This window comes from Callospermophilus lateralis, chromosome 7, assembly GCF_048772815.1.
Source record: "Callospermophilus lateralis isolate mCalLat2 chromosome 7, mCalLat2.hap1, whole genome shotgun sequence".
Lineage (NCBI taxonomy): Eukaryota > Metazoa > Chordata > Mammalia > Rodentia > Sciuridae > Callospermophilus > Callospermophilus lateralis.
Window position 1 is genome coordinate 24,443,269 of NC_135311.1, and position 12,033 is coordinate 24,455,301.

Sequence of the window (12,033 nt, forward strand, 5' to 3'; positions counted from 1 at the left end):
TGAAATTTAAAAGTCACTATGGAGACCACCTACTCCGTATCAAGTGACGAAAGGGACAGGAAGACGATAATGTGAACGCGCCGCCACACTGAAAGCCACTAACATTGTTTGGGCCGTTAAGGCGGTTGGCGGCAACTCGCTGGCCGGCGGCGGTTGCGTCGCAGCCCGAAGCGTGACTCGGCGCACGCTCTCTCTCGGCTCCTCCACTCACAGGGTTAGGGACGCGGCGCCGGGCGCGGGGCGCGGCGGAACTACCGCTCCCGCGAGGCTTTGCGCGGCCCAGGACGCTTTACAATAGAAGCTCGGTTGGAGGGGCCTGTGGAGAAGCACTGGGAACTGCTGCTTCCGGCATGTTCAGCTCCTCACGAAGAACGGCCGACAAGTGGAGGGTGGAGGAGAGACTCCAATGCCCAGCGGGCCGTGCGCGGGCGGCGCTTGCGCGATACACGGACGGGGGGGCGGTCGGGCCATTTAAATGTGTGTTTGTGGGTGAAATGGCTGCGCAGGTCGGAGCAGTGCGCGTAGTACGGGCGGTGGCGGCGCAGGAGGAGCCGGACAAAGAGGGAAAGGAGAAACCCCATGCTGGGGTCTCGCCGCGGGGAGTGAAGCGGCAGCGCCGGGCAAGCAGTGGGGGGTCTCAGGAGAAGCGGGGGCGGCCGAGCCAGGACCCCCCTCTCGCTCCCCCTCACCGGCGGCGTCGCAGTCGCCAACATCCCGGGCCGCTGCCGCCAACGAATGCTGCCTCAACCGTCCAGGGCCCTGTTGAGCCTCTGCTCCTGCCGCCTCCGCCGCCACCTTCGCTGGCTCCCGCCGGGCCCGCTGTCGCTGCTCCGCTCCCGGCCCCAGGCACCTCGGCCCTCTTCACCTTCTCGCCCCTGACGGTGAGCGCGGCCGGGCCCAAGCATAAGGGCCACAAGGAGCGGCACAAGCACCATCACCACCGCGGCGCTGATGGTGACCCCAGCTCCTGCGTTCCGGGCGATCTCAAGCACAAGGACAAGCAGGAAAACGGCGAGAGGACTGGAGGGGTGCCTTTGATCAAGGCCCCCAAGAGAGGTGAGAGCAGGCGAACTGCTGGGGCTGGGGTTCTAGGTTCCTTGGTTCTGGTATCCCGCCCCTTTAGGATTGAAAGACGCCAAACCCTTATTCTCTCCTGCTGCTCTTCTCCCCTGAGCCCACTGAGATGGACTCTGGACCGTGGTCACAGTTTGACCTACTTGAGGCTTCTCGCTCCGAGGCCGAGCTGTCAGTTACCAGCCCCCTTCGCAATCCCCCGGAGCCTCGCAACGTTTGTTTTCAAAATCCACAGGGTTTCCGCGCCGCGCGGTTCTTGGCTTTGGATTAATAGGTGGAAAACTAAAAACTGCCTTTTTGAAGTAAAGGCTTGTCTCTAAAATCTCTTCTCCCTGTTTTCCTTCCTGGAAATCTTTTTTTTTTTTTTTTTTTCTTTCTTTCTTTCTTTTTTCTTAAACTACTCCCTGCTCCAAAATAGTCATGGGTCTGGTTCGGGACTTTAATGAATTTGATTTCTTACAGAGGTTACACAACTCACGGGTTGCCTTAGCTTCTGCAAGGTTAAAAAAAAAAAATCAAACACGGTTTCCTTTTCTTTTTTTAACTTAGAGGTAAACATCGCTTAAACTTTTTTTTTTTTTTTTATTGGCTGTTTTAATTCTTAGAATGGAGATGGGGTGGGGGGAAGATTTTCTCTCCCATTTGACCCTAGGAAATAGGACCAATAGAACTTCTGAAAAGAGGAAAGTGTGTAGTAGGTAGAAGGGACAAGAATTGCAGTTGTATTTGATTCTGTGTAGCACAATTGGAGAATCTGTGTAATTCCAATAATCCTCAAGAATATTCAACCTGGAAAATATAGGGCTATTTAAGTGTGTGTTCTAGAGAAATTAGGTTGGCCAGAATTAGTGTCTTTTTCCTAATTACCTGTAGCATTTATTTTTTATTATTTATTTATTATTATTTTATTATTTTTATTATTTATTTATTCTTTGTGGAAGAAATGAGGTGTGCTTTTGATTATGCCATTTGTTTGTACTTAATATACGACTACATAATCCGTTATATCTCCAGTTTGGTTATATGTGAATGTTAATGATTTTTCAATACAAAATTGAAAAATGTTAGATGTTAATGCGCCAGTTTTTCAATCTAAAATGTTGGAAATCTTGCATTCTTTCCACATATTTGCTTAACTTTGAGCTATCCAGTTTTTTGTGTGCTACTTCTAAATACTGCGGTTAGGTACAAATGATTATTTAATAAGGATTTATTGACTAGAATTAAATCTTCATTTTGTGGTATCTAAATTTCATATTCAGGCATAGAACTTGTGGTAAGTTGACAGGAGTGCCAGTTTCCACCACCAATATGCAATGATCTTCTATTTATTCCCCACCTTTGTGTGTGTGTGTGTGTGTGTGTATCCATACAGAGCTAAAGGGAATCTTAGCAATTATTTGTTCTAAATTTGTGTTATAGAAGAAGAAATCAAGGCCCAAAACAGTGAAGAGACTCATCTAATTAATTCACGGTTAATTAGTACCAAGCACAAATATTTAAAAAAATAAATAAATCAATTATTGGCCTAATAGGCAATAGAACCCACACTCCTGAATCTTAGTTCAGCTTTATTGCCAAGCTGCATCATTTTGCTTTCTCTTATTCCTCCCCACCCCCCACACTTCTTTACTTATCTTTTCCTTGTGCCTAAACATTGTAGGCAGTACCTGACTTTAAAGATCTGACCTTACCCCCTTTTATGGTTGCAATGAAGTTGGTCTTCTCTGAACATTGCATGCATCCCATGTGCTTTAAAAAAAAGCAAACAAAAACAAGTCTCTAATCCAGTACTGATGAATAGAACTTTCTCAGATGATGGAAATGTTCTCTATCTGTGCTGTCTAATATGGTAACCATGTGTGGCTCTTGAGCAGACTTGAAATATAGCTAGTGTGACTGAGAAACTGAATTTTTAAATTTATTTAATTCTTATCTTAAAATTGGCCACATTTGGCTGGTAGCTACCACTACTTGGATAGTACAACTCTCAAAACTATAGTTTACCAATATGTAAGAAGAAGGATGGGTTAAGATTAGGCCATTTTATATTTTAACTTTTGGCTGAGTGGGAAAAATTATAATGTAGGTGTTCTAGATTCCTGACATGCATTGGTATTTTAAAAGTTCTGAAAATTTTATTTTAACTGAGGGAGAAAACAAACTGGTTTGATGTCAGACTTGCACACAGTTTGGTAGTCCCATCCCTCCAACGTCCCCATATGTTTTTTTGGTTACCTTTGTGTACAGGAAACATGCCTCTAGAGTAAATCTGAGTTTAAATTGTGGCACTTACCACTTACAGTGTGACCATGAACAGATTATTCTAACCTCTTTTCAACCTCAGTTTTCCCATTTGTAAAGTGGGGTTGTGGCATTTTCGTTATAAGATTTTGTGGATTAAATGGGGTAGTGTATAGAAAGCACTAAAAATAGTGCTTAGCTCATGGTAGGCACTTATTTAAAAACTGGCTTTTATTATTTTTAATGTCTGGTCCTTGAAGGAGAGTGAATAGACACTTGTTACTTATAGAGCTATGTCTTCCTTTTGCTTATCAGATTTTTAGAAAGTATTTTAATTTTTCACTTTGAGATAATTATAGACTCACTGGAAATTGCAAAAATAGTACAGAGAGGTCCTTACCTTTCACTAGTTTCCTTCAGTGGTTACATCTTACATAACTATTGTATAATACCAGGAAATTGATATTTGTACAATGTGTAGTGCTGTGCATTTTTACCATGAGTAGATTAGTGTAACCACCACTGTTGTCAAGATACAAAATCATTCCACCTCCAGAAAGATTCTCCTTGTGCTATACCTGTATAGTTTTAGGTACTCCCTCTGTCTCCTTTCTCTAACCCCTGACAATCATTAATCTGTTCTTCATCTTGATACTTTTGTCATTGAGAATATTATATAAATGGAATCGTACAGTATTATAATCTTAAGATTCACCATGGTGTGAGATCCATTATGTAGTATGTGTATTAATAATGTTCTACTTTTCTTGCTAAATAGTATTCCACAGTATGGATGTACCATCGTTCCCCCTATTGAACCATTTATTGATTGAAGGACATTTTGGTTGTTCCTAGTGGCCTCTTATGAATAAAACTTCTACAAGCAATTGTGTTCAGATTCTTGTATGGAAGTACATTTTCATTTCTCTGGGGATTGTGATTGCTTGGTCATATTGTAAGCTTTTTTTTTTTTTTTTTTTTTTTTAAACATATTACCATACTATTTTCTAGAGTGTACTAGTTTACATTCCCACTAATGTTGTATGAGAGATCAAGTTTTTTCACATTTTTGATAATATCTGGTATTGTTTTAGCTGTTTTTATTTTAGCACTTTCAATAGATGTGGGGTGGTTTTTCATCATGGTCTCATGGAAAATGATATCAATCAGCTTTTCATGTCATCATTTGCCATTTATATATCCTCATTAGTACAATATCTATGTCTTTTGCCCATTTCTAAATGAATTTTTTTATTATTGTGTTTTAAGAATTTTTTTATTGAGCAGTCTGTATATTACAGGCCCAAGTCCTTTGGCAATGACATTATCTGCAAGTATTTTTTTCCCAGTCTGTTGCTTGTCTTTGTATCATCTTAACAATATATTTCACAAAGTAAAACAAGCAAAAATTTTAAATTTTGTTGAAGTTCAATTTGTTGATTTTTTTTCTTAATAAATAATGTTTTCAGTGTCACATCTAAAGTCCCAAGGTTTTTTTCCTGTTTTTTTTTCTCTAAAAGTTTTATAATTTTAACTTTTACATTTAAATTGTGATCTGTTGGAGTTAGTTTTGTGCAGGTGTAAGGTTTAGTTTGTGGTTCTCATTCTCTTTTCCATCAATATCCAGTTGCTCTGGTATTTTTTGTTGAATTCTTCCATTAAATTGCTTTTATAAAAAGTGAGTTCTACTGCCTGTTTTTGTATAACCGGTGAGGAAGGAGTTTTCTTTACTTTTTAAATGGTTGCAGAAAGCCTCATGAAGTGAAAATAATATGAAATATTTCAATGTCCAGAAATTAAGCTTTATTGGAACATGCTCTCTTCATTCATACATATTGTCTATGGCAGTTTTTTGCACCATAGTAGCAGAGTAGAGTAGTTGACACAGAGACCATATGGCCTGCAAAGACTGCTATCTGGTTCTTTTTTTTTTTTTTAAATTATATTTATTTTTTAGTTATCGGCGGATACGACATCTTTGTTTGTATGTGGTGCTGAGGATCGAACCCGGGCCGCACGCATGCCAAGCAAGCACGCTACTGCTTGAGCCACATCCCCAGCCCTATCTGGTTCTTTATCGAGAAAGTTTGCCAGCCCCTGAACTGAGTTAAGAGACATGATCCTGCACACTATCCCAGCAGCACTCAATCCAAATTCATGTGTAGATAATTACAAATCATAAGAACCCAGACATTGGGAGTTGTTCATAAATAGTTGAAACAAAAATTTAACCTATAAATGCTGTGGTAAACTTGTTTTACCTGTAAAAAGGAAGTAAAGTGATTTTTAAAGAGGTGAAGTAAGATGCTAGAAATTTTTAGTTAATGATAGAACTGAATATTGAACTCAGTTTTTTTTTTTGACTTATGGTCCAGTTGGCTTTTTTCTTTCTGCCTTACATGTTGAGATTGATAAGTGAACAAAGAGATATTAAAATGTCTTTATTTTATTTACTTATTTTTTTAATATTTATTTTTTAGTTCTCGGTGGACACAACATCTTTGTTTGTATGTGGTGCTGAGGATTGAACCCGGGCTGCACGCATGTCAGGCGAGCGGGCTACCGCTTGAGCCACATCCCCAGCCCTGTCTTTATTTTTAGTGAGCAGTAGGCTGAAGTCTGAAACCTTAATTTCTTTCTCTCCTTGTTACTACTTATAAAAACATAGAACAGGGGCTGGGCCTGTTGCTCAGTGGTAGAGTAGCATGTGTGAGGCACTGGGTTTGAATCTCAGCAACACATATAAATAAAATAAAGGTCCATCAACTAAACAAAACAAAATAAAAAACCTTACAATCAAAAGAAGTAATGCTTTTTAAATACTTTGTTAGTACATTTATGATTTTAATATTTTAGTGTATTTTTAGAAAATACACTATTCACTGGTGCCATTAAATGACAAGGATGCTTACATAGCACCCCTAAGTCAATCTTCCTTTCTCATAGTTTTTCACCTTTTATCAATGACCTAACTGTTATCATAGGGATAGTGTTCCTAAGCCAGAAATTAATGGAAATTTTTGCACTTGTGTCAAAAAGACATTGACAGGAATTTTGAATCTGGAAACAATTGATTGTTTTTGGTGGTAGGGATGGAGGAGAATTTGGATTATAATGAGGAACAAGCAGATCATCTCATTTATCAGGTAACATAACAATGCCCTTAGGGACTGACATTTCTACTGTCCATCCAGAGAGACAAAAATAACTTTATGTAAGGGGTGAAAAACTCATCTTTGTGATTATGAAAAATTATATAATGGTTAGTAAGTAAAATATTTTGTTAAGTAAAGTAATACTTAATACACCTCAAGTCCATTAATTGTACCTACTGGATGATTTAATTTATCACCAAGGGAGGGGTTGCAAGAGGAGGTGGAAGAAAGAGAGTGTAGTTTAGTGTGTAGTATTGGAAGGGTTTGAATTTTGAATTTAGGTAAGAGTTTTGATTGTCACCTACTGGCTTTGTGATCTAATATATTAAATACCTCTTGTTTCAGACTGTTTCCTGCCCTGAAGAAGGATTTCTATGTTCATTTCACCAGTTTATTGGCAGATTAAAATGAGATAACATACATGGTCCCTAGCAGTCACTTGGTGAACAATAGTTTTCTATCTTCTTTTAGAGATATTTTCTTACATTTTATGTGTTTCTTATGGTATCCCATATTGTGCTATAGGCTAGTAATTTCTAGCTCTAATTTCTAGAATTGTAGCCAGTTATTTTAAGGAGTGTTATCTAATACTTTTATTATGATTGTGATAATCAAACTGATAAGATTTTTTTATGTCAGATACTATGATGAAGACCTCATATTTATTGTTTTCTTCAATCCTTAAAATAACTCTTAAGGTAGACACTAGTATTAATAATATTTTATGATAAGAAAATTGAAGTTTAAAATATTTTTGAGCTTCCCAGAGATCTTAATAAGCAATAGAGCTGAGACATTAACCTGAATCTAACTGTAAAGCACCTGATTTTGTCTTAAATAGCACACTCTGGCTCCAGAATTTATCTGTTTGGGTGAAAAAAATAATAGTTAACAAGTAGTGAGTATTTGTTATGTTCTAGGACTATGCCAAGTACTTTAAATGCATTTTTCACTTACTCTACACATTAGTTTTGTAAGAAAATATTGTTTCCCCTTCATTTTTTTTAAGAGAGAGAGGGGGAGAGAGAGAGAGAGAATATTTTTTAATATTTATTTTTCAGTGGACACAACATCTTTATTTTATGTGGTGCTGAGGATCAAACCCAGTGCCCCGCGCATGCCAGGTGATCGAGTTACCACTTGAGCCACATCTCCAGCCCCTGTTTCCCCTTCATTTTACCAATGAGAAGCAAGGTACAAAGCTATTAATTCATAAAAGGTTATGCTGCCTCATTCATTATTGGTAGAAATGCAAAATGGTATGGCTATGTTGGAGGACAGTTTGGTGATTTCTTACAAAACGAAACATGTTCTTACTACCTAACCCAGCAGTTCCACTCCTGGTATTTACCCAACAGAGTTGAAAACGTGTGTCCACACAAAAACTTGTATATGGAGATCGATAGCAGCTTTATTCATAATGCCAAAACTTGGAAGCAACCAAGATGTCCTTTGGTAGATGAATGGATACATAAACTGTGGTACAGACATAGGAGCATCAGAACATGTAAATTATCCTTAATCTTAAATGCATATTACTAAGTGAAAGAAGCCAGTCTGAAAAGGCTATATACTGTTTGATTCTGGCTAAATTACATTCTGAAAAAGGCAAAGTAAAAGGACAGTGGTTGCTACTGATGAGGTGGAGGGAGTTATGAAAGGCAGACCCCAGGATATTTAGGGCAGTGAAACTACTTTGCATGATACTGTAATGATGAATCCCTGTCATTGTACTTTGTCCAAACTCACATCAAGGGTGAACCCTAATGTCAGCTGTGAACCCAGGTGCTATACAGATGTAACTATGGTAGGAAGTGTTGATAGTTGGTGGATGGGGGACGATGACATGACGACAACTGTGCATGTATAGGAAATCTTTGTAACTTCTACTCAGTTTTGCTGAGAACTTCAAAATGCTCTAAAAAATTAAAGTCTTACATGAAAGGCAGGGGAAAAGGTCCTACTGTCAAAGAAGTAGTAGAACAGTGTTTCAATCCTATCCAACTCCTAAACATTAGAATAGGGTAGGAGGGTAGGGTAAAGCAATGAAAAAAAAAAATACAATGATTCACAAAAATTTGGCCTTCAAAGTGAGTGTTTTTTTTTTTCTTTTTATTAGGTTTTTATATAGAACTGGAAGAACTCCCAAGAAGACAAAAAGTAATATATTTTCAGAAAAAAATTTTAGTTCTTTTCTTTTTTTTTAAATTAATTTTTATTGTTGGTTAGTTCTTTTCTTTATTATGAATAATAATGGGTAAACAATTCCAATTGTTTTGCTTTTATAAAATAATCATTTTTAGGAATTGAAGGTACTATATTTTCTAAGGTATAATTCAAGTGTATGAATGGTATTGTAGATTTAAATTTTGTTATATTGAAAAACTAATTTTTTGAATTAATTAAAAAACTTTCAATAGTGTCATTAAATACATTATGCTGTTTAATAATTGATAACATTAGCATATGTGAATATACTACTGATAGTGTCATGTGTTAATCTTAGTTATAGCGATGTTCTTAAAGATAGCTAGCAATGTATTTCTTAAATTTGTATTTTCCTCTGTAGAATTACATACTTTTATATTGATTCTTACAGTTAAATATGTGAAAGCTTTCCCTAATATAGGTGCAGTGTAACTCAGCTTCTTGTCTGTAAAGAACTGATGCCAGGGCTGGGTTTGTAGCGTAGTGGTAAAGTGCTTTGTTAACATGCACAAGGCCCTGGATTTGATCCTCTAGCACTACAAAACAACAAATTTGATACAACAAATTTAGCTTTTGCATTATGGGGAAATACTCAAAATCTGACTTCCTGAATACATTCTCTATTAGAAACTAAAACACTCTACCAGAAATGGAAAGATTGTGAAGTCTTTAGACATAAAATTTAGACTTTTAAATGTTTTTAATTCAAGGAAAGGCATTTGGTATCTTTCATGCATCAATGGCCAACTTTTCATAATAACTTCCAACAACTTGTGGATACTTACGCTGTTCACAATTAATTGCCTCCACAGTAACTTAAGAATAAATTTTGTTTGTTCATGGAAATTCGTTAGCAAGCATGGGATCAGTAGTCTCAAATTTCCCCATTTAAAAAAAGACAAGCATGGGGCTGGGGTATTGTGGCTCAAGGTAGAGCGCCCGCCTAGCATGCGTGAGACACTGAGTTCGATCCTCAGCACCACATAAAAATAAAATATAGATATTATGGCCACCTATAACTAAAAAATAAATGTTAAAAAAAGACAAGCTTTCTATATCAGCCTTAGAAAAGAGGAAACATTTGAAAAACAGGATTAGTGGGAAGGTAGATTGAAATTTATTTCATATTTAAACTTTTTAATCATGTTATTATATGAGATTATGGTCAGTTTAAGGCCCTTATTATTTCCTTGTACAGTTTTTTTTCTTTTGTGGAGATGGACTAATTGAATGGTTTCCATGTAACTAAATTTTGGAATAAAACCCACAGAGATTTAACCATGTTAGAAATACCATATGGTAAGATGATATAGTAATCTAGACACAATGTGTTATAGTCAAGACCATTCCTTCTTGGTGTTAATTTCAGTGGCAGATCTAGGTCACAATTCATCTTCTGCATACCAAATACCTCTTCTGAAGCTTAAAACAACAAGACCTATTCAGAATGAAATATTTTCTTTTCCTGTGGAATCGCTAAAACATTTAGTGGAGTCAAATTAGATGGCTATTTTTAAATTGGCCTTTTATATTTGATGGCATTTAGTTGCTTAGGAGAATTGCCTGTATTACTGATTTGGTATTAGAAAAAGTATTTAGATTAATTGTATTTGGTAAGAAACATAAAGTGACTTGCTAAGTTTTAACTAATCAAAGATTTAGTTTTACGTAGAATAAAAAATTGAATTTTCTTAGCAGTTTAAGCAATCTGATTTCATGTGTATGATTTCAGTTTAATTACAAATAATATTTGCAAATGAAGTTTGAAGTTGTTTTTTTGTTTTGTTTTGTTTTGTTACTTAGCAGTGTTGGGGATCAAACCCAGGGCCTTGTGCATGTTAGGCAAAGGACTCTACTATTGATCTATTCCCCTTTCTGTAGGGTTTTCTTTTTAATTGTTCTTAAAAGCAAATATTAGACATAGTGAAAGTTATTTGCCATTTATACGGTGTAAAGTCTTTTGACTTGAACTTTAAAACAGGTTTAAATTTTTAAAAATGTTTTTAGATGAACACAATACCTTCATTTTATTTATTTTATGTGATGCTGAGGATGGAACCTAATGCCTCTCATATGCTAAGCAAGTGCTTTACCACTGAGTTACAACCCCTGCCCTAAAGTGGTTTTAAACTTTATAGAAGGTTTTATAACTTGCATATAATTTGTTTTACAACTTATATATTATACCAAGTAAATTCTTTTTTGTTTTTGTTGTTGTTAATTTTTTTTAGTTGTTTTTAGTTGTTTTTTAGTTGTTTTTTTTTTAGTTGTTGATGGACCTTTGTTTTATTTATTTGTTTATATGCAGTACTGAGAATCAAACCCAGTGCCTCCCACATGCTAGGCAGGTGCTCTACCACTGAGTTATAATTGCAGTCCCCCTAGTAAATTCTTTACTTAAAATTATTGGAACTTGTTCTTCCCAGATCTAAGAATAGGATTAATTGGAGTATGTTTGTTAACACTGAATTACTTGAATTATGTCAAAATACTATTGGTTGGTAGATAAATTCTATACAATATTTGCTAGACCAAGCTTAAAGATTGGTTACAACTACACCTAGATTTCTAGCTAGGTGTATTTTGCAACTAGTAAATCAAAGATGCTTTTCTATCCTGGTTATGTCAATCTATGATAATCCTTCAGAAATTTAAATTAAGTTTTTAAATTATAAGGTAATATGTTCATTTTAGAAAACAGAAAAAAGCTGGACATTTTACTCCTACCACTCATACCATTAATACCACCCTATGATAATATCTTAGTATATATTTCTCCAGACATTTTTCTGTATATGTATATGTATTCACATTTCACATATATATACGTATTTCTTAAAAATAGGTACTAAAGTCAAGGTACAAAGGTACAAAGTCAGGTACAAAGTCAAACAGACTTTGTCTTTTCTTCAGGTCCTTTTGGGTAGTTTAAAAAAAAAAAAGCTTGGGAGACATGTTTAGGCTGTAGGTACAGAAGTTGGATCAATTAGCACATATAATTAGGGATAGCATTAGAATGGAGAGGAGATGAAGCTAAGGGTAAAATCCTGTGATGTACCTGGATTTAAGTATAGGTACATGGGAAGAGACCAGAAATACTGGGATAGAGGTTTCCAAGATTTTAAGAATGATAGAGTGATAAAAATATTTACTAAGGTAAATATTTTTCTCTCTAGAATATTTCCTCCTAAATCTTCACATGCCCATCTTATTATTTAGGACTCAGTCTAAATGTCGCCTCGTAAAAAGAGCTTCCCCAGCATCTAGAAAAACCTACTTACGGGCTGGGGTTGTGGCTCAGCAGTAGAGCGCTTGCCTAGTACGTGCGAGGTGCTGGGTTCGATCCTTAGCA

At 36.5% G+C, this 12,033-nt stretch overlaps 1 protein-coding gene across 2 annotated transcripts in view; it reads left to right on the forward strand.

Annotated features, from left to right (window-relative positions):
- Positions 1-350: 350 nt before the first annotated feature.
- The window catches only part of Rsbn1 (round spermatid basic protein 1), a 47,480-nt gene continuing 35,797 nt past the window's right edge, over positions 351-12,033 (forward strand). For both annotated transcript variants that reach the window (XM_076862935.1, XM_076862937.1), the window contains exon 1: positions 351-1,056. In XM_076862935.1, coding sequence (XP_076719050.1) covers positions 351-1,056 — 706 coding nt within the window. The remainder of the gene's footprint in view (positions 1,057-12,033) is intronic.